Source organism: Hibiscus syriacus, unplaced genomic scaffold, assembly GCF_006381635.1.
Source record: "Hibiscus syriacus cultivar Baekdansim isolate YM2019G1 unplaced genomic scaffold, ASM638163v2 tig00112215_pilon, whole genome shotgun sequence".
In the NCBI taxonomy this organism is placed as follows: Eukaryota; Viridiplantae; Streptophyta; class Magnoliopsida; order Malvales; family Malvaceae; genus Hibiscus; species Hibiscus syriacus.
This window is the reverse complement of record NW_024063268.1, coordinates 1,918,792-1,946,761: the sequence shown is the minus strand read 5'-3', so window position 1 is coordinate 1,946,761 and position 27,970 is coordinate 1,918,792. Positions and strand designations below refer to the sequence as shown.

The following is a 27,970-nucleotide window of genomic DNA, read 5'->3' as shown; positions in this document are numbered from 1 at the left end:
TTTCAGAACATCAAATTTTTTTTTGCTACTCTTGTTTTCATCTGGAATTCAATGGCTCAAATTCCAAATTTAGACAACTCTCCTCTGAATCTCAAGTCTCTCAGGTGCAATTTAATTTCATAATCTCCTTATTTCCTTCAATTTATTTCGATTTTGCATTAACTAATTTCGATTTATTATTACTGTACAGGGAACAGTCACTGCGAGATCTTGTTAAAATCCTCAAAGATGTAATTGTTCCTTTTTAAATTTACTGGCATTTTATTTTATTTTTCAACTTAACTACTGCTTGGTTCCCGATAAAGCTCGTGCAAAAGGAAAATTAAAATGTTGTTGTTGCATGAAGCATCGTTTAGTGCACATATCTTTTGATTTTATCGATCTTATTTGGTTATTTCGATGATATTAGATTCGCGGAAAGAAGTGTTTGGTTGTTGAACCGAAACTTGGTGGCACCCTCTCTTTGATTATCCAAACATCTCTTCTTAAGGTAGTTCACTTTTTTTTTTTCAACTCTAAATGCTGAAAGATGGCACTGTTTTAATTAAATACTTAAATTCAATCATAAAGCATTACTTTTCTTTTGACTATTGACGCACTAACGGCTCCTCTGTTGAAAAATTCTATATTTCGATATATTTTCTATTTTCAACTTGTTTCAGTACATACTTAAATTACCCCTCTTTTTTTTGATAAAAAAATAGGCCTCATTAAAAAACCCCTTCATATCTGTTTGAATCTGAATCCTCCTTTAAGTGTGGACGGTGAGTATGGTGAGAGAGAGAGTCTTAGGAGGTCCGCACTCCGGCGAGGAGTGGACGGTGTTTGTAGATTATCTTAGCAAGAGAGTCACTTGGAGATCATTAAAGGAAATTTTTAGTTACCATGGGAGTGTTTTGAGAGTTTATATCCCGAATAGTTCTAACAAACCAAATTATAGAGATCATTCATTTGCGTTCGTTCAGTTTGCGAAGGAGAAAGGAATGTTGAAGGCGATAGAGAAGGTCAATGGTACTTGGATTGACAGGAAGAGAGTTTCGGTATGTGTAGCTAAATATCGGAGGCAGAGGTCCTTGCAAGTTGGTGGAAGTAAGTCCAAAAAAGATGAAGATAAGTCGACTAAGGGAGCGAAACAGAGGAGTAGAGCGGGATCTGAGTCTTTTAGTCGGTTTAGGGATGAGAGGTCATATATGGTTGCTTTAACCTCGTCTGATGGGATGAGGAAAGTTCCGGTTGATGAAAAGGGTAGGGAGGGTCACCCTTGTAAAGATAATGGAATAAGAAATCTTTGGGAGATGCAAATTCCCTCTGATGAAAGGGATTGGGTGAAGAGAGCATTGACTGGGATTATCAAACCTCACTTTGATCTGGAGCTAGTGTTGAAGGGATTGGCAAGTGATGGGTTCAAGGTTAAGGGAGCTAGATGGGGTTATGCGTGGAACTCTTGCATATTAACCTTTGATTCGGAAGAAGATTTTAAAGAGGCGTGGTCGAGCAGATTAGTGGAATTGTCCTTCTGGTTTGATTGGATTGATATCCTTCTGAATGATGATGGGGTACCGATGGCTTTCTGTTCAGTTGAGTTAATTGGTATCCCGTTATTATGCTGGAATGTCCTCTTTATGGAGAAACTTGCCTCAAAGTGGGGGAAGCTAGTCTGTATCCACGATTCGACGGTGAAAAGAGAGGACATGGCGGTGGCCAGGGCCTTGCTGAGGGTGGCCAGTCCCTATGATGTTCAGGAGTCTGTTACGCTGGGCTCGTATGGGAGATCTTTCAAAGTTAAAATTAACGTGGGGTCGGTCTTTATTAAACAGGAAAGTTTTTCGGTAGGAAATTCAATGGTTGCCGGAGAGGATAGGTCCAGAGATGATGAATTTTCAGAGGAGGAAGAAGAACAATGCTCTGTTGGGGGTGGTAGACCAGACTTGCCAGTTGAGGATACTAGGGTCAGAGTAGACAGATGGTTAGTAGGGGATGTAAGTTCAGCTTTAGTAGGCGCTGAAGCCGGCCAGAATTTAATGTGGAAGGAGGGAGAAGGTCAATCTAGTGGAGTAAAGGTGTCAGACTTTCCAGCAGAGGATTTGAATTTGAGAGGGAATTATCAGGGTATTGGGATTAGGAGTAATTTTTCTAATGAAAATGATAAGGCCCAATCAGAGGACTTGAGTGAGCCCATTAGACTTTCTACGGCTGGGCCAGTTGTTATTTTAAATCAGCTGGGCTGTAGTAATCTAAAAGAATCTGGGGTGGTGGAACTGGGAGACTTTCAGCAAAAGGAGATGAATTACTCAAATAGGCAGGGTCGGGATAGAGCTACGCCTGGATGCGTATCATATTTGCTTAATGATGGTACGAACGTCAGTTTACAGACTATTGTTACTAATGAGGTCTTGATGGAGGAAAGAGTAATTCGGGATAAAGGAGGGGGTAATGCGGACGGAACAGAGGTGGTAAGGGTTGAAAATCCAGTTATACTAGCTGGTTTCCAGGGGCAGATTATAAAGAAAAAGAAGTTAAGGATTGTTCCAACGTGGTCTGATAGTTCTGGTTTGGAGGGCGAAGTGTCATTTAGTTTTCATGATCGAGTTTATGAAAGACTTGATAGAGGCCTGGATAGGGAAAGTATGGATCGAACCAGTGTTAATTCAACGCCCCCAAACAAATCTATCGAAGCAAGATTGGAGGCTGCTGCTTCTAGAGATGTTTGTTATATGTTGGGGATCTCTTTCAAAGGGGGTAATCAAATTCTGGAAAAGGAGATCTTGAAGATGGAGCTTAGTGAGAATAATAGAAGCTCTTGAATGATTTTTTCAGGATAGTAAAGGTTTCTTGCTTTTATTAATTATGTCACAAATCAAATTGATTTCATGGAATGTGAGAGGGCTTGGAAAAAAGGAAAAATCAAGAGCTGTTGCTAGATTAGTTTCAAAAATCAAACCGATGATTCTGTTTCTTCAGGAAACTAAGTTGAATAAATGTCGAAAGGGATTGTTGAGGAAACTAGGGGGTAATTTCCTAAAAGGGTCTAGCTTTCAGCCATCTACTGGTTCTGCAGGGGGTTTAATCTGTCTGTGGAACGAAAATCTGTTTGAAGTTAGCAGGGAGTTTAAGCATAATAGGTTCATTGCTTTATCAGGAAAGGTTAAGAGTGTTAACTTTGATTGTGTTCTTATTAATGTGTATGGGCCGTCGGTTGAGACTGATAAAGAGGAGTTTTTAAGTGAGCTAATGTGTTTTACACAACAGCTTGATTTGCCTGTATGCTTAGGGGGGGATTTCAATGCTTATCTAGATCCCGAGGAAAAGATTGGAGTTGAACAGAATTGGCATTCAATGGAGTTATTTTCCAACTTTGTCCTTAATCTTAACCTTATGGATCTTCCTTTAGTTGGAGGGAGATTTACTTGGTGCAACAATAGAGAAGCTTCAACGTGGATTAGATTAGATCGGTTTCTATTAAGTGGTGCATTTTTTCAGGTATTTCCTAAAGTTATCCAGAAATTGTTGCCGAAATCCTTATCTGATCATAACCCTATAATACTGGAAGATGATCACAACAATTGGGGACCTAAACCTTTCCGGTTTTTTAACTATTTACTAGAGGATGAAGGGTTTGATGGGTTGGTTCATAATGCGGTGTATGATTTAAAGAGGGAGAATGCACGAAGGGGTATGTTGAGTATTCTTCAAGGAACGAAGAAAGCTATTAAGAAGTGGCCATACGACAATAATATGGGGATTTCAGAAAAGATTTCAGAGCTCGAAAATAGGATAAACGACTTGGAATTAAAGGCTCAGGGTAGGGGAATTTCAACACAAGAATGGGGTCAACTAGTAGCTTGGAGGAATGAATTGTGGGGTATGCATAGGAAGGAGGAGAGTATCTGGTTCCAAAAATCACGAAATAAATGGATTAAGGATGGGGATAGAAATACCAGATTTTACCACATTTGCGCTCTGAATAGGAGCAGAATGAATGCTATTTCGTCTTTGAAAGTGGCTGGGATTGATATTTCTGATCCCAGCATGATTAAATCGGCTATCTTTGATTACTTTAAAGTTAATTACAATGAGATAACATCTCTGGAGGTGGATGAATGTAATCTGAATTTTGCCAAATTGACCGTGGTACAAAAGGCTGGATTAGAGGTTAGTATCACTGAACAGGAAGTGTGGGATGCTGTCTTTAAGGCGGACAGTGCTAAGGCACCTGGTCCGGATGGATTTACTATGGGTTTCTTTAAAAAATACTGGACTATACTGAAAGACCTGGTCATGCAGTTTGTTCAAGATTTTCAAAGAGGGAAATTATGGGAAAAGGGAGTGAATCATTCCTTTATTACGTTAATTCCAAAGAAGGTTAATCCACAGGGAATTGAGGACTTCAGACCTATTAGTCTCGTTGGCAGTCTCTACAAGATTATTTCTAAAATACTATCGAAAAGGCTAGTCTCTGTTATTCAAGGTTTGGTTAGCCCTTCACAGTTCTCATTTATTCCGGGTAGGCAGTTGCTAGATTGTGCACTTTTGGCAAATGAAGGAATCGAATATTGGAGAAAACAAGGGAGGAAAGGAATTGTCTTTAAAGCTGACTTCCGTAGGGCCTATGATTCGGTTGAGTGGCCTATCTTATTCAGGATTTTGAAGGACATGGGTTTTGGGGATAAATGGATCTCATGGATTAAATGTTGTGTTTCAACTGCATCTATTTCGGTGTTAGTTAATGGTTCCCCTACCGAGGAATTCAATATTAGTAAAGGGTTGAGACAAGGGTGCAGCCTATCCCCTCTCCTATTCAATTTAGTGGGGGAATTATTAAATCTTATGTTGATTAAGGCAGTTGATAAAGGTCTGTTTCAAGGGTTTAGCATTGGTAGGATTGGTAATTCCTTCCAGTTGACTCACCTGCAGTTTGTTGATGATTTAATACTCTTCTGCAGCGATTCAACAATGCAATTTCTTAATTTGAGAAGAGTTTTGAGGGTCTTCGGTGTGATGTCTGGGGTGCATTTAAATCTGTCAAAGTGTACTGTATTTGGGGTTAATATGGATGCTGACAGGGTTCAGGATTGTGCTAGGAAAGCAAGCTGTGGAGTGGGGTCTTTTCCAATGTCTTATCTTGGTTTACCGATTGGATCTAGGAAAAATTCAGTGGGTATGTGGGATCCGGTTGTCCAGAATTTTAATAAGAAGTTAGCTGGGTGGAAAGTAAATTCACTGTCGCTGGCGGGCAGACTTGTTTTGGTTAAATCCGTGCTTTCATCCTTGCCAATTTTTTACCTATCTATTTTCAAGATTCCACACAAAGTGTCTCAGAAGTTGAACTCGCTGATGGCCAACTTCCTTTGGGGTGATGATCTTGAGAAAAAACGAATCCACTGGGTGAATTGGAAATCGGTTTGTCAACCAATCGAAGAGGGTGGTCTGGGAATACTGGATTTAAGGTTGATTAATAGGGTCCTTCTAGGGAAATGGGTTTGGAAATTTGCCAATGAAAAATATAGTCTGTGGAAGAATCTGATTTGCAGCAAATCCAACGTTAGCATTTTGTCTCTCTCAATTTCAGAAGCGACTACTCCTTTTGATTCCTGGATATGGAGAGGTATCCTCAGTAACTATAATAAGAATGATCAGATTGGTGGTTGTTTGAGAAATAATTCAAAGGTCATTGTAGGAAATGGGCGGTCGATTGCTTTTTGGAATGATGTTTGGATTACTAATTTGCCTTTAAAAAGACAATTCCCAAGAATTTATGCTTTGTCGACAAATAAATGGGGGATGGTCTCTGAGTTTGGTGAGTATGAAGATGATGTTTGGGTTTGGAATATACAACTTAGAAGAATTTTGTGTGATTGGGAATTGGACCAGTGGATTGCTTTTATGTCTTTGATTGACAAGTCGTCACTGTCACGATGTGTGGATGATTTTTTGGGTTGGTCAGGAAAGGGGGATGGCATTTTCTCGGTCAAATCTTGTCGATTATCGTTACAAGATAGGTCTGAAGGGAGTTTTGTATGGAAGAAGTGGGTTTGGGATGGATTGGCGCCTCCAAGAGTACAAACTTTATTATGGCAGATCTGTCATCAGAAAGTGGCAGTGAGAGTGGAATTGAAGAGAAGAGGACTTCAGATTTCGGATGTTCTTTGTCCACTGTGTCATGCTCAGGATGAAACTATTGCACACCTGTTCCTATCGTGCCCTATTGCCTCGGATTTGTGGAGTAAATTTCTAAGGTTATGGAATATCTCTACGGTGTTGCCCCAATACCCTTCTTCAATCTTGTGCTCGTGGTCGAACCTAAGGAATAACTCCCTTATTTGGAAGTTTATTCCGGCTGTCATCTTTTGGTCTATTTGGAAGGCCAGAAATCAGGTTGTATTTGAAAACGGCAAATGTGTCTCTACTGTTCTGTTCTTCATTACTAGATTTAGATTGGCTAAATGGTTCTTGGCTAAATACCCTGGGGTTCGGATTCTGACAGACCTTCTAGTAGGGGATCCTACGCGGGCGGATAATTTACTCTCTAATTCGAGTTCTAAGAAGGTTATTTGCTGGACTCCTCCTCCATCAGATATGTTCAAACTCAATGTTGACGGGGCAGTGACTGGAGATGGGATGCAGGGTGGTATTGGGGGTGTTTTGAGAGACTCCTACAGCTGCACTTTAGCTAATTTTTCTTCCGCAGTGGGCCCTGGTCCCCCTATACTATCTGAACTGAAAGCTATTAAGAAAGGATTGCTCTTCTTCTTTTCATCCGATTGGGCCAACAAGGGAAGACTTATTTTGGAAAGTGATAACAAATATGCGGTAGATTGGATTTTAAAACGGCATCCTACCCCTACTATTTTCAGTGAGTTGGTGGAGGAAATTGGAGTTCTTGTTTCTACAAAGGGAGTTGTTCTGAGATGGGTTTCTAGGAGTTGCAATATGGAGGCAGATAGGTTAGCTAAACAGGGAATCGGTTGAGTGTTGAAGGCTTAGTGGTGTACTATACGATAGTGTTGGTGTGGGGTTAGGCTGATGGGTGATTTTGTCCCAGCGCTATTTGTATTATGGTCATGTTGTATTTTCGAGGGTTAGAGTGTTAAGGTTATCCTGTGTTTCTCAGGATCAAGATGTATTGTGTATCTTATGTAATTCTGGTTTATCAATAAAATGAGGTGCTCTTTTCCTCCCTCAATTAGTTTACATCAAATGTAAACTATGAGGGAGGTTCCTAATGAGTCATCCTATTCCTATCAAAAAAAAGTACATACTTAAATTCAAAAAGAAGAGGAGATGACCGGATAATTCATGCTTCTATATATATTTAATTAGTTAAAAAATATTGATGAAGAAACAATGTACATAAAGTTTATGATTATGAATGTGTTGTTGACTATGTTCAGGAATATGGGATTGAATTGCGGCATCTTTCAGCTGAGTCAGTTCAGACTGATTGCTCCAAAGTGGTTTATCTTGTTCCTTCTCAGCGTGACTTGATGAAGTCCATATCTTCTCATGTGCATGATGATATCTCGAAAGGGCTTCAAAGAGAGTACTTTATATATTTTGTTCCACGCCGTGAAGTTCAATGTGAGAGGGTAAGCATCTAGACTAAGCTGTTTATATTTATACCTATGTATATTTTTTACTCAAGCACCAGAAAAAATCGTCATCACTGTGCAGATCCTTGAGGAGGAAAAGGTGCATCACTTGATAACCATAGGGGAGTATCCATTGTATTTAGTTCCATTGGATGAAGACATTTTGTCATTTGAACTGGATCTTGCGTACAATGTACGCAAAATATGCCTTCTTTCCCACACACTATATTCATCTTGTGGTTCTGAAGAATAAGAACCAATTTTGTATGTGCGTTTCTTCATTGTAGCAATGTCAGGTTGATGGTGATACTGGCTCACTTTGGCATATTGCAAAAGCCATTCACAAGCTTGAGGTTAGCATTACACTACTTATGTTATTTTTTTGGGCTAGATAAGGATGATCAAATATCAAGAGTTTATAAAATAAATTAATTAGTTTATCATATGATTAAGGATGCCCTAATTTCATAAAGCTCTATCATTCTAAATTCAATATTTTTCTGAATTAATCTTAAATATATACACATTGCAGTCTACTTTTGGAGTTATACCAAACGTGCGTACAAAAGGCAAAGCATCTGGTATTGTCTCTGATATTCTGGATCGCATGCATACTGAAGAGCCGATGAATTCACCTGATGTAATTATGGCCCCATTTAAAACCTTTTACTTTTAAGTTGATGCTTTTACTTTCAAGTATTTATAAATGACTTGTTGCCTCAATTCGTTTTTTGTTCTTCAGATGGCTTTATCAGAGATTAACACTCTCATCCTCATAGATAGGGAGGTGAGTCTCCATTTCCAGTGCAATAAGTAATTTTCTGTTCTATAATTAAGTGAGAAAGTTATTACGAATGTTTAGGAGAGCTACAAATTTATCATCCGATTCACACCTAAATGCTCAGCATACACCCTAATAATTTACTACATCAAATTGGTAAATTCATGTGAGCTCTAAGGTTACATGTTTTGTTGCCTCTCTTTCTCTCTCTCTCTCTCGATAGTGAAGTGGACGGAACAAATAAACAATAGTTATTATAACCTGAAACTTTGTACTGCTTATTTGCAGGTGGATATGGTTACTCCTATGTGTTCACAGCTAACATATGAAGGGCTACTCGATGAGGTAAGCTGATGCAAGCAGCGACAGTATTACAATTGAATATTGTTTGATATTTCCTTTGCAAATCATCATGTTCATGTCTATTTGGAAGATCAATCTATCTGGAGAAATAAAATTTGAAATTATGTTGCTTTATGAATAACAATTCAAAGGACCAGTGCTGTCTTTTCTATAATATCTTTTGCTAACTGCTAACTAGTTCAATTAGTTTTTTCTAATAAAATGTTCTCATGAGGTGGCTTGTTGGTGGCATAAATTGCTACGAAAGCAGGAATGCCACTTTTGCAGCGTACTGTCTACTCTTGGTTTTAAAAGGTGCTGTGCCGAAAAAATTGCCCGCCTGTGTCTGGGCAAAGCGGCATACTAGAGGCACCATGAGGCGCGTGCCTCGGAGTCGGCAGTGTCTGTGCGCTTTTGGAAGAAAACATACAATAGATCAAAGAAGAAGATAGGAGAATAGCGGCAGCAGAACAGTGGTGATGAACGGCTAGGGCAGACTCATTTTTTTCACCATCTTAACCCTAATACATAAAGTTACTTAACCTATTAATCAATCAGCCCAAGCCCATTATAACTTTTTCACATTTTGCCTGCTTTTAATCAAAAGTACTCTACTGCCGTCTATGCCCTCTCACCTTTTCTATTCTTTCTTTATACTAATAAAAATAAGATCTATTATAATAAACTAATGTAATAAATATTATGCTACCACCTACGCCCATCACCCTTCTTTATATAAAAAATTGTCTAATATATAAATAAATAATTAGTATATAATTATTTTTTTTGATAGGAATATTAGGCCTCATTAAAAACCCCCTTCATGATTAATGGAACTCTGAAAAAGTTCCTTAATCAGCGGAAGGAGGAAAAGAGTGCCTTGGATTTTATTAATAATAAACTTAATACAATATATTACAAAAACCTAAAACTACTTGAAGGAAATCAACAACCTAAATAGTTACAACCTTAAAAACAACATAAATATTAACCAATTCCGGCCTTAGCTAGAGCGTCTACCTCTAGATTAGCTGCCCTATTAACCCATCTAATAACACCTTCACACAGTCCAAGTTTTTCAATAATATCTTTAACAATGTAAGCATAAACAGCAGGACATGAAACGAAATCCCTAACCTAGTCAACTGCCACCCTGCAGTCACTCTCAATTATCAACCGATCCTTTAATCTGTGTCGTATAGTGTGAAAGAAAGATAATCCCTTTAGGATAGATTTCAATTCCATCAAAGTAGGAGGACCAGGACCTGCGGATTCCTTGTAAGAGTCAATGATTGTCCCGTTATCATCTCTCAAAACACCACCTATCCCACTTCTCTTCCAGTCAGTAGTAGTAGCAGCATCGACATTTAATTTGATGAAGCCCTTTGGGGGAGGGGACCAATTAATCACATTTGCAATCAGTTTGGAGTTAGGAGAACAAGAATCCCCTAAGGAAGGATCTGAAATAAGCAATGTTAATTTGTGTGGACAAATTATTGTTTCACCTAGTTGAAACATGCAACCATTAGTTTGATATAGTGTAAGTGTGTAACCCTAATTGTTTTTAAATGTTTTGGAAGGTAAGGTTTTGTAAATGGTTGACTCTTGAGGAGGGAATAAACAATAGTAAAGGAACATAATCTGGGAAGGAAATTAAATGTTTTGGGAGTGAACCAGGAGTTAATAGATGTGGATATGTTCTAAATTAATTTATAAAAAAAATTTAACACAAAAAGTGCACCTCGCATACAAAAGGCGCGCGCCTGCGCCTTGCACCTAGGCTCCAAAGACCTTTTGCGCCTTTAAAAACCAACCTGTCTAGTGTCTGCAAGATATTACATGCCAATATGGCAGAAGTTGGTCCTAGAATGTAACTAAGAAATTCAAGCTCTCATGGTCTTTTCTAAAACCTCTTCTCCTTCCCATTCTGGTGGATGTTTTTGACTCTGTTTAGTAGTAAAGAACCTGTATTGGTGAGACTGTTGAACCTCTCTGTTTAATAGTTTGGGTCATTTTATCTGAAATATGTTGGTTAGATAGAAATCTAACGAAAGAGGTTTCCTAATCAAAATTGTAATACTGAACTCTTTTGAGGCAATCAGTGTTTCTATTTTTAGATATTTTCTCTCTTAGTTGTATTTGGTAATGCTTTCTCTCAATTATTTCTCTGCAGTTCTTGCGCATTAACAATGGTTCTGTGGAGCTGGATTCTACTATCATGGGTGTTCAGCAAGAAGGAAAAAAGATGAAGGTCCCTCTTAATTCAAGGTGAAGTTAGCCCCTGCTTGATCTATTTAACTGATTAGTAATAGTAGCACTCTGATTCTTTTAAACATTGTGGTTTTGCCTGTATTTTGATATATGGTCAATTGGTTATAGTTGGATATGGCTTTTATTATAAGGATCTTAAATCTGTGCCTTTGTTGCATTTGTCAAGTAATGCTGTCTTTGAGTCAATAGAACCAAACAAGAATGTTTTAACTTGTTGCTATTTGACCAATATTCCTACCCTCCTTTGTATTTGTCTTGATGGATAATGAATAAATTGACTTATACTGGCTTCAGTCAGAACTCTAATTTCTCTTCACAAATAAAAGCCTTTTAGCCAAATAATTTTTGTTTATTTCCTTTTCTCTCCTCTTTTCTGTGTCTAATGCTTATTTTAACTTTTAGTGACAAGCTTTTCAAGGAGATACGAGATCTCAATTTTGAAGTTGTTGTCCAGGTTGACCTGTTTTAATCAATTTCATGTTTATTTTTCCAATTCTTGATTCCCTAAAAGTTAATCTCTTCCAAGTATCTCTTCTTAGTTGTCATATGATTGCAGGTTCTTAAGCAGAAAGCAACATCTATGAAAGAGGACTACACTGAAATTACCACAGCTGTAAGTGAATAAGGACCTGAACTATTCTCATGCCTCATATGTCATGCTCAATGTCATAACCTCCCTATGCTTCATAATCAAAATCTTAGTGAAAGAAGTTTTTTGTGACTCACTATTTAAGTTTTCCTGTCACATTTAGAAAGTAGTCATATGCAAGTGGAAAGAATATTTGAATTGTTAATTGTACGAAACTCTTCTCCATTGTGTTCACTTCTAATGTGTCATTTTTTTGGATGACTGAGTGGTTCAAATGGTTTCCTTCTGGAACAGTTGAAGATTCGTAAGTTTGTACAATCCCTTTTTAATTTGTTAAATGCGTACAGAGCCAAACAGTTTCTGAACTCAAGGACTTTGTCAAGAAGCTAAACTCATTACCTGAAATGACTGTGAGTAGGGTTCTTTGATTTTTGCTTATTGGGAGTTACATCGGCTTCTGGAAAGTGATCTGCATGAGGTTGTAATTAGCTGCTGATTATTGCTTCAGAGACACATAAATCTTGCACAGCATCTCTCAACATTCACATCAAAGCCATCTTTTCTTGCAAAACTTGACATGGAACATACAATTATTGAGGCCTCGAGCTATGACATGTAAGTCTAACATGCTTCTCCTGCTAATTTCACGAACTCAAAATGCGAGTCCTTGCAGTTCTCTGTTCTGTAATGCAACTATTACTGCTTGCTCATAGCATTTTGTGGTGAATAAACTTATTCTCCATTATTCTGGGCATATTGCAGCTTCCTATGGTTTAATTTTCTTTAAAAAGAAACGGTATAGAACTTTCAGTATTTGGCTTTTTTCTTTTTCTAGTTTCTAAACACTTGTTTCTGGCCTATAAATGCAGTTGTTTTGAATACATTGAAGAGATGATCCATAAGCAGGAACCTCTTGTCAACTTATTGCGTCTTCTCATCCTATTTTCTGTAACAAATTCAGGGTTGCCTAAAAAACAATTTGACTATTTGAGGCAAGCATTATTTACTCTGTGGTAGTCACTTTTAGTTTTGTTTTTCTTTTTTGATGTTGACTGTGTATGCTAATTTTTTACCGTTGACTTTTACAAATTAACAGCTATTTTTCTTCTCTGGTTTATTTACTTATTCATGGCTTAGGAGAGAGCTTCTCCACAGTTATGGATTTGAGCACATGGCTACACTAAATAATTTAGAAAAGGCTGGATTGTTCAAGAAGCAGGTATGTAATAAGAGTGCATAGACGGTCATACTCATTTCCTTCTGTTTGTGTACTTGTCTAAACTATTATTTTAGCAAATTGTTTTGCATTTGACTCTTGCAGGAATCAAAAAGCAATTGGCTGACAGTTAAACGTGCTTTGCAACTTGTAGTTGAGGATACCGACACTGCAAAGTATTTTCTTCTCACTGATGTAATCTTTTCTGATAAATGAATTGTATGTTTTCTATGAACTTATTTCAGCATTAGAGGCTATGTTACCCGGACTCGGCTGTTTGGGTTGTTGTACCCATGCCGACATGATCTGACGTGGATTCTGACATAGGATACAAGTCAGATCTGATGAAGAGTGGCATACACGACAAGAAGGAAGAAAAAAGAAAAAGAAAGGAATGAAAAAGATACGATTGAAATCACATTTATCGAGGAAAAACATATAAAATATAAAAAAGTAGGCTTATTTGAAAAATGTGTCCAAACTATATCAATTTTTTGCTTTAGGTGACTATTTTTTTTTGTTAAAGTTGGTGTCTAATGATTCATTCCGTAATCATTTTCAGGTCGTCCGTTAAAAAAACATTATCCTCCATTGATGAGTTCTTCAAGCCTTGCAACTTATTTTTACTCATCTTTCCATTACAAGAGAAATTGAAGTGTTTTGGGGCTAACTTTTGAGAGTTGGAGTCCTGATTTCACTTTCACATAGATGAGTTTTCGCAATCAAAGTGTTTTTGAACAACTTTTTGGGACTCAAGGTTTTTGATTTCTCAAAAAAAAAAAAAAAAAAGAATGAAAGGCATAGATCAAAATTGATGCACAGGGAATATATGAATTCATGAAATCAATGTGTTTGGGACTTGAGATTGTTTGATTTCTAAAAAATGGTACCAATTTTTCAATTTTTTCTTTTGTTTTTCTGTTTGCTTTCTATAAAATGAAAGGGGAGAAAGGAAGAAAGTGAATGGATGTCACATGCTATGCATTCATTAGGTAATTTTTTTTAACGGGCGACCTGGAAATGGGAACGGAATGAAACAATAGGCATTTACTTGAACCAAAAAACTCTTGTCACCTAAATTAAAAAATAAGGATAGTTTGGACACTTATTTTTCAATTAAGTCAAAAAAGTTAATTAAGAAATGATAAGATAATAAGTTAAGTGAAACATGAAATAGGAATGACAGAGATTTTATTGTTAACACCAAAAACCATGAGTGAGAGAGAGAGAGTCGTAGAGAGAGAAAAATTGAAAGGAAAGTTTTTTTTTTTCGAGAAAGTATGGTCGGTGTTTATTGATAATCTAAGCAAAAGAGTGTCTCAACGAGAGTTAAAGGATTTGTTCTCAACTCAGGGTCCGGTAGTAAGAGTGTTCATTCCTAGAGAAACAAGGAATCCGAAATACAGATTCTCCACATTCGCCTTTGTTCATTTTGGTAATGAGGAAAGTCTAAAAAGGGCTATTAACAAGTTGAATGGTTCACTTATTGATGGTTGGAGAATTACAATTTATACTGCAAGGTACAAGGAAGCTCGGATTAGGTCTGCAGGACAGAATAGTTCACTGGCGATGGCTTCAAAGCAGATCTCAGTTGATACTGCAAGGTCGAAAGAGAAAGTTGGTATTAACAGAAACTTAAGGGATGAAAGATCTTACAAGGATGTCTTATTGTCTAATAGATTGAAGAAGATTGTATTGGACCAAAAGGAAATGGCAAATGAAGGTTTCAACAGGAGGAAAGAAATAGAAAACATTTGGGAAATGCACATTCCCTCAGAGAGCTCCAGTTGGGTGAAGAGGTCATTAACAGGGATCATTAAACATTCTTTTGAGCTAGAATTAGTCCAGAAGTCTCTAGTTAATGATGGTTTTGAAGTACAGATTGCAAGATGGGGTTATGTTTGGAATTCATGTGTTGTTACTTTTAAGTCGAATGAAGAAATGATGGATGCATGGTCGATGAAAAAAGATGAATTATTTTCCTGGTTCGATAGGTTGGCACCTTTATTGAATGATGATGGTATTCCAATGGCCTTTTGCCTCATAGAGCTACTTGGGGTCCCATTATTATGCTGGCAAAATTCCTTCTTGGAACGATTAGCAGGGAGGTAGGGCATGGTGGAAGACATCCATGAAGATACAAAGAATATAGCAGACCTCTCGATGGTGAAGATTCTGATCAGGGTGGCGAGCCCTTATGATGTTCCTAAGATGATAACAATTGGATCTTATGGAAGATCTTATACAATAAAAATTAAGCTGGGTTCGGTGCTTGATTACTCAATTTTTCCTACCAAGTCGCCGGTGGGAGGTTCCGATGAAAGGCAAATTGGTGAGAAAATTACTGGACAGGAAGATGATAGTTGTTTGTTAGAAATCATGGTAAGTGCAGATCAATCAGAAGAAAACATCAGACAAAAAGTGGACGCATGGTTTGAACAGGGAACAACTTACGAGGATTTGGTTGGAGTGAGTGGGGAAATTCAAACCCCAATGCCTAAAAGAGATTGGGAAGGCACTAATTGCAAGATGTCAGACTGTCAAGATCTTGGGAGAAACAATTTAGGTGAATATGCAGGTTTGGGATGCAGATTTTCAAATTTTTCGGCTGATGGGTATGTAGCCCAGTCAACAGAAAATGGGCAGTCTGGTTCTACAGATTTAAAAATAATTCCAGTTGGGCCAGTTATAAAGTTGGATAGTTTGGGAAAATGGACCAGAACCAATTTACAGTCCAATCAGCCAACATAGAGGAAGTTAATAATGGTGGTATGTCTCATTCCAGTTTGATGCAGTGCAGTAGGGGAGTGGAGTTAACAACAACTTTTAAGATGCTTGGTTCTAATGCACATTCTGGAAAAATGAATTCTAGGAGAAGATCGCTTTATTGATTTAATTCATCGTTAACTACAAAGAGTGTGCCGTTGGAAAGGAGAACTGCTAGTTATAAAAGTGTGTATAAAAGATCAAGGGAGAGAAGACATTGGCCATTTCTTGGAGAAGAGGAAGCTCTAGAAAAGATAAAGGGTAAGGATTTGGAGCTAAATTCAGTTCTGCCAGTCAGTGTAGTTGCAGAAGTTAATATGGATGGTTGTGTAGAGTCTACTTTGGAGAGGCAAATTGCTGATAGTAGTTTGGTTGACATGTGTGAAGGGTGGTTTTCAGAAGGTGATGATTATGTTCTCAATTCCATGACATTTATTAGAAGATCCAAAAGATTGTTGATAAGGGAGGCTTTTGATCAGGTTAGCACTACAACAGTTTCTTCTTCAGCTTTTTCGGTTCTCTTGGAAGAAGCTTTAGCTACTTGGGAAATCAGTAAGCTATTGGGGGTGTCTTTCAAGGATGGGAAGTCAACCTTTTTGGAATTTTTTTTTAAGTTCTGTTCAAAATTTAGTTCTAAAGAAAAGACCTATTATACTTTTGCTCCAAGAAACAAAAATGGAGAAGATTCAGAGACATGTTTTAAGGTGGAGTGGTTTGAATACCCTTCAAGGGTTTACAGAATCTCCAACAGTGAGTGCTTCTGGTGGTTTATTGAGTTGTTGGGATGAGTGCATGTTTGAAGTGGAAAATCATATTATAAACAGAAAGTTCATTGCTACTTTTGGGAAATTTCATTCTTCACAATTTAGGTGTGGTTTTATTAATGTTTATGGACCAACCGTTGAAGAAGAAAAAACTTTCTTTTTTGAAGAGTTAGTTGCTTTTATTTGTGGACAAAGTATCCCCTTTATGTGGGAGATGATTTTAATGTGTACCTTTCAGAAGAAGAGAAGGTTGGTAGAGCCCAAAACAGAAATTCAATAAGAATTTTTAGTCATTTCATCCAATATACAGGTTTAATTGATCTACCTTTACATGGGGGTAGGTTCACATGGTGTAGCAACCAAGATATACTCACCTTTATTAGACTGGACAGGTTCCTAGTTGATGTCCATTTTGTGGAGGCTTTTCCTGAAACTACACAGTATTTGTTACCTAAGTCTGTATCAGATCACAATGCCATTTTTCTTGAGAATGGTGGAGTATTTTGGGGCAAAAAACCATTCAGGTTATTTAGTTATTTGATGGATGAAGAAGGCTTTCAAAACGTAGTCGGTTCGACTGTTCAAAACTGTAAGAGTAAACACAACAGAGCTGGAATTTTAACTATCCTGAAATCAACGAAATTGGCGATCAAGGAATGGGCGGGGAATATAAACCAATTTCCAGTTGTAAAAATTGCAGAATTAGAAAGAAAATATTCAATTGGCAGAGGAAAATTTTCAACAAATGCATTACTCTAATGGTAGTGAAAAAGCAGCAGAATTGAGGGCTATGAGAACAGAATTATGGAAGCTTTATAAAATTGAAGAACAGATATGGTTTCAAAAATCGAGATCAAAATGGGTGGAAGCAGGGGATCGTAATACAAGATTTTTTCACGCATGTGCTTCAGTCAGGAGTAAGAGGAATTTCATGAGTGCTCTAAATGTTAATGGTGAGATTACTCAAGATCCGGCTATCATCAAAGCTACTGTCAAGGACCATTTTTTTGGAATTGATAACACTAGGTCTACCTTGGAAGTTGAAGATTTGAAGCTAAATTTTTCCAGAATTTCAGTGGAGCAAAGTGTCTTTGGAAAAAGAATTTACGGAGGGAGAAATTTGGGAAACTTTACAATCGTGTGATAGCAATAAAGCTCCCGGACCGGATGGATTAAATATGGGCTTTTTTAAGAGATTTTGGTTTGTTCTAAAGGTCGATATTCTGAAATTCTTTCATAATTTTTATATGGGAAAGGATTGGGAACATGGAGTAAATCATACTTTCATTACTCTTATTCCCAAGGTGTATAATATTGGTGGATTAGATGATTTTAGACCTATAAGCCTTGTAGGAGGGTTGTACAAGATCCTTTCAAAATGTCTTTCGAGGAGATTAAGGAATTGTATTACTGGTTTGATAAGCCCCACGCAATTTGCATTCATTCCAGGTCGACAGATACTGGATTGTTCTCTTATTGCTAATGAGGGAGTTGACTTTTGGAGGAAAAAAGGTCTTAAAGGCTGTGTGTTTAAAGTGAACTTTAGGAAGGCCTATGATATTGTGGATTGGTCTATTCTCTTTACGGTTATGGAGAAAATGGGATTTGGCATTACATGGAGGAGTTGGATCAGACAATGTCTAACAACATCCTCAATTTCAGTTTTGGTCAATGTGGTCCCTTCTCAGGAATTCCCTATGGCAAGGGGTCTTCGTCAGGGTTGTTCTTTATCTCCTATGCTTTTCAACTTAGTTGGGTCTAAATTTACTGCTTTTAAAGGTAGTATTTGAGGGATTGTTTTCTGGACTGCAGATTGAAAGGAATGAGACGGCTATTAATTTATCTCTTTTGCAATTTGCAGATGACTTAATTATTTTCTGTGGGGCTTCGAAGAAACAGATTGTAAATGTTAAGAGGGTCCTAAGAGTGTTTGAACTCATATCTGGTCTTCAATTGAATTTGAAGAAAAGCAGGTTATTTGATGTTAATACGGTTACAGAGGAGGTTGAGGAGTGGGTCTCGTCTATTGGTTGTACAGTTGGAAATTTTCCTTCTGATTATCTAGGCTTGCCTCTCGGTGCAACTAGGGATTCAACCTCTCTTTGGGATCCGATGGTTTTACAATTTAACAAGAAGCTTGCAAGTTGGAAATCAACCACTCTTTCATTGGCAGGGAGGTTAGTCTTGATTAAATCGGTTCTTTGTTCACTTCCAACTTACTATTTATCTCTTTTTAAAATTCCCTCGGTTAATTCCAAACTTAATTCCATAATGTCTAAATTCCTATGGGGAGGAGGGATGGATAGAAACAAGATTCATTGGGTTAGTTGGTCTAATGTGTGTAAATCTAAGGAGGAGGGAGGTTTGGGAGTGTTGAATATTATAAATATGAACAGAGCTCTACTGGGGAAATGGTCTTGGAGGTTTGTTAATGAAAGGAATGTTGTTTGAAGAAGGTTGATATGTTCTAAATACAATATGGATCCTTTCTCATTACTGTTCAATAGCAAAGATACCAGCTCAATCTTCTTGGATTTGGAGGTCAGTGGTTAATACTCATTTTAAGGAAGACTCATTTGGCTCAAAGTTTCGAAGTTTGTGCAGAATTCAAGTTGGTAGTGGTCAGTTTATTCATTTTTGGCAGGACAAATGGGCAATGGACTTCCCTCTTAAGGTCTTTTTCCCAAGGCTGTTTGCCATCTCTTCGAATTAGAGTGGTAAATTGATTGATTTCGGCGAGTTTAGTTCTTTAGGATAGATTTGGAATATTCAATTGAGGAGTTTGGTAGATTGGAAATTTGAACAGTGGACTAATTTGATGACAATTATTTCTAATTTTTGTTTATCTAGAGAGGCCAGTGATGCACTAATCTGGAAAGGGAATGGGGCTGGTGTTTATTCTGTTAATTCATGTGTGAAGATTTGTTCCCAGGCTTCTCAGGCGAATTCTTTTTGGAAGAAAATTTTGTGGAAAGGATTGGTGCCACCAAGAATTAAGGTATTTATGTGGCATGTGGTTCTTCAAAAACTGCCAGTTAGGACAGAACTGGTTAAAAGAGGGGTTACGGATATTGTAGATCTCTCTTGTCCTCTATGTAATTTGGTTGATGAATCCTCTTCTCATTTATTTTTCTCTTGTTCTGTCGTGTGGTTTTTGTGGAATAAATTTTTGCAGTATTGGAGTATTTGTTCGGTCTTTCATGGAAATGCGCATAACTTTCTTCTAGCTTGGGAAGAACTAAATTCCAGTTCTGCTATTTGGAACTTTATTCCAGCTGTTGTTATTTGGACTATTTGGAAAGTTAGAAATGATATCGTCTTTGAAAGAGACAAGTTAGATCAGACTAACTTATTTTTCTTAGCAAGAGTTAGGCTTGCATCTTGGTTTTTAGCTAAGTTTGCAGATTCTGTTATTTCTTTGGATGCTCTTCTCAGTGACCCTTCCCTTGGGGATTCATATTTCCCTCTCAACAAATCGATTGTCTCTACCATCCCTTGGTCCCCCCTGTTAAGGGCTTTGTCAACCTAAATGTAGATGCAACTACCAGTTCTGATTGGAAGAGTAGTGGAATTGCGGGTATTCTAAGATATGAAGAAGGTCTACTGTTAGGTTCTTTTAAGAAGGCTTCTAGTCCAGGTTCACCTATTTTGATGGATTTAAAGGCTGTTAATGAGGGATTATATTTTTTTGACTCAATGAGAGCAGGTATTAAGGGTTGGTTGATCTTAGAATCAGATTGTAAAATGGTAGTGGATTGGGTTAAAAACGAAGCTATTTGTCCTGTTTTATATGCCTCCATTGTCAGGGATATAGTAGTTAAACTTAAAGAACTGGAGGGAGTTATTAGATAGGTGGCTAGGACAACCAATTTAGAGGCTGATGGTTTGGCTACTTTTGTTATTGGTTAATTCTACTGTGTTTGGGGTATTTTATTTTTGGAGTTTAGGTTTGTTTGTAAGGGTTTTTATCTTTTTTTGATAGGAATTGAATGTCTCGTTAAAAACCTCCTTAATCAACAGGAGGAGGAAAAGAGTGCCTTAAGATTTCATTAATTATTAGAAGATACAAGATACAACCTGAGAGCCACCCCCAACATAAACATAACACCAAAAGCAACAACAAACAACCCTAAACAACAACACAGACTCAACCTAATCCAACTTAGCAACAACATAACCTAAAAAGCAGACTGACTATACTAAAAGCCTAAACGTGGCCCGAAAGACGCCAAAAAAGAAACAACGATAATAGAAGATAGAAGCCAAGTTCTAACACAAAAGCCAAAAGCTTCCACATGAAAAGAATACAAAACAGCAAGTACATAACCACCTGTCTGTCACTTTAAACTTGTCTTGACAACAGAGACTGTAGTAACCAATTTGTCCATGCTGCTGCACAGTATCCCACGCTGCCCATACTCTGTTTTTCCAGCCCATACCCTGCTGTTTTTGCACTAGCAGTCCACTAATGCAGCACCAACTCTATCATGCTGCAACACAATACAACAATAATAAAGGCCAAATAAACCAACTGACACAATCCATAGTAGCCAAAATCACACACCAAAGCCATGAGCTTCCACGCTATAACAATTGAACAAAACGAACTTCGAAAAACTGTAAACGCCCTTCTGCCACTAACTACTCAACTTCACATCGAAGACCCTCTGAACCTCCAACTCCATAAACAAAAATCATAACTAGTCCCCTAAAAACTATTCAGAACTTAATGATTATGTCAATACTTCCACTACTATAATGCTCCGTAATAAAAACCACTGATGAGCCATCAGACTATAAACCCAAATCATTCCCGATCTTTAAGGAATCTGCTGCTTCCTTCTTTTGAGTTTGCCACTTTGCTCGAAAATCAGAATCATATAAGGATCTACCTTCAAGTTCGGGCCATTCTTCATCGCGTTGTACCTTACTCTGGAATTTCTTGCTATGATAGTCTTGGAGAGAGCTTAAATTTTTGTTTTTCCCCTTCTTTGCTCTCCGATTCTGCCTTGGCTCACCCTTTGAATTTTTGAATGCACAATAATTTGTGAGGCCCACGTTAGTTACATCCTCCACCACCTTTGACTCTACCCGACCATCCAACATGGGGAAATCTATAAAATAATCCTTAATACCCTCAAAAGCACGTGCAGTCTCACCACTTTTCATTATGTCATTTTCTGCCTCTCTCCGCATGGTCCAGCACTTCCTCGTATTCCTCCACTTCCTCAAAATTCGTTTGTACCATCCCCTGACCAGCAACCACATGCCTCAGACCCATAATTAATTCCTCCCTTATGTTCCTATTCTCCTCATCTTCACCCGACAGGTTGCTGCCTCTAAATCTATTCCCCAAACAACATAATAGACTGCCTTCTTCCTCGGAAAACCGCTCGGAATTCTTCTCCACCAGTGAGTCCACGCTTCTTCCTGCTTCCTTAGCACACTTCTCCATCGCGGAAGGCAAAATTGGCGAGTCACTAACAAGTTCCCCCACCGTGGATAACGGGTAGGTAACTCCCTTATCCATCAGGACGAATCTACCCAGACAAATTCAGGGCTGAAACAAGGTTCAAACTCAGAAACATAAACTGTATATATCTGTTCCCCGACTTTCAAATCTAAGTATTCTTCCACTCGAGCTTGACAGTTCGTAGTTATCTGAAACATTGCCCTATCAAACGAGCCTGAATTTAACGTCCCTTCCTCAATGGAGATAAGATCTCCCCATTTGTCTGTAATGTTTTTGAAGGTGGAATGACTCCACACCAACGGTGGGATCCCATTGCACGAAAGCCATGCCCGATGGCTGTTGCACTGGAAGTTTTCCGACCACACTTCCACTTTGTCAAAGCAGTTTTTTGACTCCCCAATCTGATTATTAAGAGCATAATCCCTACTCTCTTAATCTTCGAAAATGATTAAAATTGTTAAACCACTTAACCTCATAATTTCGGACCTAAAATGCCTTTCTTTTGCAAGATAGCAGACAACTCTTTCATTTTTGAAAATTTTCTGCACTGACCTACCAAGCCATTTCTGAGAGTGAAGAGCTTGTCCTCGTCAACAACACCGACAATAGGAGCCTCTAAATGCTTATGAAACTCCACATTACTATTGGCCTCAGCTAGTTTTGGGCCAGCAAACTTCTTTCTCCAAAAAGCTTCACGAGGTTGAAATCTTGCCATGAAAACTCTAACTATAATACCTTGAATCCTAGATCTATCAGCACAGTTGATAGCCTTCCTCGCGTCCTCCAATCTGGTGAAGCGAACAAAACCAAACCTACTTCCTCCCTTGCTTCTTTTGTTAGGGATGAAAGAATCAACCACCTCACCATATCTATCGAAAATTTGCCAAAGACCTTGACGATGAAGAAACTCTGGAATATTGAAGATGATCACCGTAACACAACTTTTCCCAACAGATCTAATCACCTTACTCTTCATAAGTAATAGTGTATGAGATTTACTAAGAAAGGATATTTTTAAAACGCCTAACCTAGTGAAAAGCAGGAGCTTCTCTCTCTAGCAAAATCGTCTTTTTCTTGACCTGAGAAGAAAATGAATAAACTAATAACATCACAGATTGTAAGGGTTTTTATCTTGATGTTGTAAAACTTATGTATCTTGATTAATAAAGTTTAAGGCACTCTTTTCTTCCTTCTTCTGATTAAGGAATTCAATCTGAGTTCCTTAATCATGAAGGGGTTTTTTAATGAGGCCTTCAATTCCTATAAAAAAAAACATGAAATAGGAAAAAGGATACCATATTTGGGTTTTAAGACCCCAAAAAAAGATAATTAAATTCAATTCAAATAATGAAATAATATATTTTAAATTATATTTAGTATATTTAGATTTTTTACGATTTATAAATGAAATTTCAAATTTTGTAAAGAAGTTTTTCATAAAAATAAAAGTGATATTATGTATTTAAAATATTGATGTATTATAGGCTACTTGAAATTACCCATGTCCAAATTTTGTGTGGTGTCTGTGTGTTTGAAATTTCAAGATTAGACGGCTCCGACACTTAGATTCTTATTGTGTTCGACACGTGTGTCCTGAGTCCAGGCAACTTAGGTAGAGGTTAGTTACTGCTCGTGTCTACCTGAGCCTTGTTTGATATTAGTCACTATCAATCTATATGATTTAGAACCCCAACATTTCCCCCAAAAGAAAAAGGAAAAAAAGATGGATGGACTTTCATTTTTTCTAGAGATTCTATGTTATTGTTTGTAGTATTTTTCTAGTTTTCATGGTGCATTGTTTTTTCCTTAAATTAGCATAATGTTTGTTGTATATCTATTTTAGTGTTAGATACTGCTCATGTCTAGCTGAGACTTGATTAATACGAGTCACCATATCAAATGTATGTTAACTATGGCCAATTTACTTTACAATGCTTGGAGCTACTTGTAGCATGATCTGATGATAGAATTTATTATAGAACCCATAGCATGATCTGATGATATGAAGCAGTTAATTTTCCTCTTTCGCTTCCTGAGTAAGAAGTTTTTTGGTTAAACAGTCCTGACGACATAGCCTATGTCTTTTCTGGATATGCACCTCTTAGCATTCGTCTTGTGCACAATGCAGTTCGATCCGGATGGTGAGTTAAATCTGTTCAATTTCATTGTAATTATAGTATGTTATCTAGATATGTTATGCTTTACCTTTTTTCTTCCTGAATTAGAGTAAATTTTATTTTGCTTCTTTCCTGTTGGTTATAGCTGTTCTAAATGGAAAATGATCACTTAAATTAGTAGGATCTCGGTCATTTCCTTCCTGAGTTCCCAGCACAAGCCAAGGCAATGCTATAGCGGGAGATACAAAGACGCAGTTTCAGGGTTTAGGTCATGATCTGAGAACATTAATGAGATTCACCCGTTAGCCTTAGGAATGGAGTTTGAATTGGCCAGGAGGCATGAGTAGGGGTCAGTGTCAATGCTTTTGCTCTTAAATTGATCATTTAAATTAGTAGAATCTCGGTCATTTCCTTCTTGAGTTCCCAGCACAATCCAAGGCAATGCTATAGCGGGAGATATGAAGAAGCAGTTTCAGGGTTTTGGTCATGATCTGAGAACATTAATGAGATTCACCCGTTAGCCTTATGAATGGAGTTTGAATTGGCTAGGAGGCATGAGTAGGGGTCAGTGTCAATGCTTTTTCTCTTACATATGCCACATTTTTGTGTTGATGAAAAACAATTGGTCTTGGCTTCAAATAGTCAATGACAACAGTTTTTAGATTTAAAAGAATTTTATCCTCATCTCTTTCATCTGCAAGGATGTGGTAATCTATTTGAAGATGGCTCGGGCTCCTTATCTTTCTTCTATGTTAAAGGTCTGGTTAATTTTTTAACATTCTCAAGTATTTTCTCACATTTGAATAGATCACTTTTGTCTACCATTTTTTTAGTAAGCAATGAATTATGTATATTTTACAATATCCTGCACTGCACTTTGTAATCATTAGGAAGTTGTAATGCAAAGCAAGTTCATAGATATTAGGCCTTAAATTAATATAAGATAAGATGAAAATTTCATATAAAGTAGGCCATAAATCAATAGCAGACTAAATATGCCCCAAATTTATAGAAAAGGATTCCTAAGCGATAGCAGACTAACTTTAGAGTAAATCAGGTTGCTGGCAATGTGGACATCAGAAAAAAAAGAGATGAGGTTGAATATTTAGGGATGAGCATAGATGGAAAAGGAAATTAGAAAATGGCATCTTGAAAGAGTTGAAGAAGACGAATTTATTGAAGAACACAAGTACTACCAAATGGAGAGAGATACCAAGAAAATATGATAAGAGAGAAGAAAATAGAGAAAGAAAGGCGAACAGGAGTGGGGGTTGGGTTTGGGGTGGACTGTTGAGTCAACAAGGGAAAGAAGGTTTTTGTTGTTTATTGCCTGAACTTTTTTTGTTGTTTCTGTTTACCAGCTAAGTGCTTTAACTAGTCAGGAATGTTAATCCAAGCCCTTCCATGCCTTAAATTTCTGAATATACGTATAAAATTTCCTTACAGGCGTCCTATGGAAGAAATTTTGAAGCTGTTGCCTGGGCCGCATACTGAAACAAAAAGGGTCAGTAGACCTCTTCGATTAGTTTATTTTACTTTCTAATTTTTTGTTCTATTTTTGTCTGATGTTTTTCTGTTTCAAATATGGAACGGCATTTCTCTGGAATTCTTTTAATGATCACCATTGGCTTATGCACCAAAACTTCACTCCCCAAGAATGTTTGTTCTTCGGTTATATGTTACTTTGATAGCATGCTTATTTTTATAGGCTGGCTTCACTAGCAGTCCTTCATTTGGCATATTGCAGGGTGCTTCAAATGGCTTAGACAAGTAAGTAATATTTCCCCCTTTTCGTATGTCTCATAATTCCATTGCTGTAGGGCCCATTAAATAATTTCATTCAGATGTAGTTGTTGGAATTTATTCTGGTAATGAAACTTCTTCCTCATTTAATTGCCCAAATAACCAGAATAACCAGGTAAAAATGATTGATGCTAGATGGCCATAACAATGGATATAGGGCAGTAAAATTATCTTTCCTTTTTATTTCAGTGAGTCGCTATAATTATAGCCAGTGATGGTATTTCCTGTAGTTAACGAGAACTCCACTATATGGACTTCTCAGTTTTAAGTTTTGTTCTGTATTTCTTTGTTGACCTCTATAATTTGGGAATGCAATCTCTGTTATTTCATTCATTTGCAGAATAGCTAATGTTTTTTTAGTTGGCTGCTTGAGTTATTGCAGAATAGCAGATGGTAGGCGCTCCCTGGTACTTGTTGTCTTCATTGGAGGGATAACATTTGCAGAAATTGCGGCTCTTAGATTTCTGAGTGCTCAGGTATGTTGATTATTGTGTATATGGTATGTTCACTCTTGTACAGGTTTTGTTAGTATATCTTGCCATTAAACAGTCATTACTGGGTCTAGTGTGTGTCGGCCACTGGTATGCATATTCTTTTTCATGGATTTGACATCTTTTGGTCATATCGCCATACTCATGCCCTGAATTTTGTTAAACACGAGTGTTAAAAAAAAACTGAAGAGTCGGAGAAACATAGGTCCTTTCTTCATTGAAATGCATAATATTTCCGTACATCGGGAAGCAGTTGAGTGTAATTTTTGGATTTGTGACATGGAATGTTATTCTTTTCTCTCCTGTTGCATAGGATTTTGAGATAGCATTTTTAAGGAAATTATTAAAAAGAATATTGATTGATTGTTCTCATTTTCTCTTAGGAAACGACTACTGTAAAATGTTTCTGAAGGCAGTTATAGTCTCAGGTTTTTTCTATGCTTGGATTTGTCGGCTTAATTGCATTGCTTGTACTTCAATGGGTTCTTATGAACCTTAATTTCTGTATGTGATCATAGAAATAGTCAATGGTTCCATGCTCTCTCTTAATAGGTCTCCTAAGGTAATCTTAATTTATAAGGTGATGAAAAAATGTAGTTTCTTTGAGTGAGTGCGTGATCCAGAAAAGTCAACTTTCACCGTTTGGTAAACCATTTTCCATTTTTACATCTTATTTGAGCTTGGACTGAAGCTGTGTAGCGTATTATGTAATTTAAATTATCTTTATTTTATCATTATACATCATTTCTATCGACTTAAAGTTCATTATTGAATGTCAACTTCCAAGTTCCTAATGTCAAGTAGTATACATTTTAAAAAAAAATAGCAATCTCAATTTCATGCAATAATGGTGATTTTAGGTTGACAGTACACTTGAACTCCTCAGCTAGAGGGTTTAATCTTGTTTCCTGAGATTAATCATTTCAAACTATTCATCTTTCAGTGTTCAATCTTGTTAAAAGTAGTAGGTTTATTGATCCGAGCAATTTCGTGACCTTATTGTAAGTTAGTTCCCTTGATATCTTCCTCTCTCGTGCAGGAAGGAATGGCATCTGATCTGATTATTGGGACGACAAAAATCGTCAATGGTCATTCATTGGTTGAAACATTCTTCGAGACTTTTGGTTAACTTGTGCGAATGTTTGTTCATTTACGAGGCTTTGCTTTTCCAATGTTTCTCTCGAACACAAGTATGGCTTACCGGGCTTTGAGGCTGTAAATGTGAAGTGCTTGGTAGGGACGAAAGCTGGTGAATCTTGTTGTGCAGAGCCGGGTTACTTATATTGTATTTTTTTTTATTTTGTGGCCGCTTCTTCTTTTCCTTCTTCCTTTCATGTTAGCGACACCGGGATATTACGGCTGTAATATGATGAAGATGAACATTCAGGCGGTTTTCGGATTTGTCAGCAAGGTAAGTATGCACTTTGAATAAACTTAAACTATGCTTCATGTATGAAGGATGATTCCGTGGAGAAAAGGTTCCCGAGTGTTGAGCCTTGGGACTTCTTGTCCATAATAAAACTAAATCACATTGAATTAACTTTATATTTGTTACCTAAGCAGATCCCTTTCAATACACCGGTAGTGAAATATAGGTTTATTTAATTTTGATGAGTTTAGTATATTATTAAATTGTCACACTGAAAAATATTTTAAATTTATAAGTAAATTTATTATTCATATGATCAAATTTTAAAGTGTTTCTTTTTATGTTATTTTATATGAATGTTATATAAAAGTATGAAAGTATAAAATTATATTATTTTAA

General features: G+C 37.2%; 1 protein-coding gene across 1 annotated transcript; it reads left to right on the top strand.

Moving 5' to 3' along the window:
• The first annotated feature begins 14 nt into the window (after window positions 1-14).
• Window positions 15-27,641, top strand: LOC120175739 (vacuolar protein-sorting-associated protein 33 homolog). Its single transcript, XM_039182304.1, has 22 exons — window positions 15-104; window positions 191-230; window positions 410-490; window positions 7,392-7,586; window positions 7,672-7,782; window positions 7,877-7,942; window positions 8,122-8,229; window positions 8,332-8,376; window positions 8,659-8,715; window positions 10,886-10,980; window positions 11,386-11,437; window positions 11,540-11,596; window positions 11,920-11,982; window positions 12,081-12,187; window positions 12,442-12,564; window positions 12,710-12,791; window positions 12,894-12,964; window positions 23,852-23,932; window positions 25,355-25,412; window positions 25,617-25,678; window positions 26,094-26,187; window positions 27,242-27,641. Exons 1-22 carry the CDS (start codon window positions 52-54, stop codon window positions 27,329-27,331), a joined length of 1,791 nt encoding a protein of 596 aa, XP_039038235.1. The 5' UTR covers window positions 15-51; the 3' UTR covers window positions 27,332-27,641.
• Window positions 27,642-27,970: the final 329 nt, after the last annotated feature.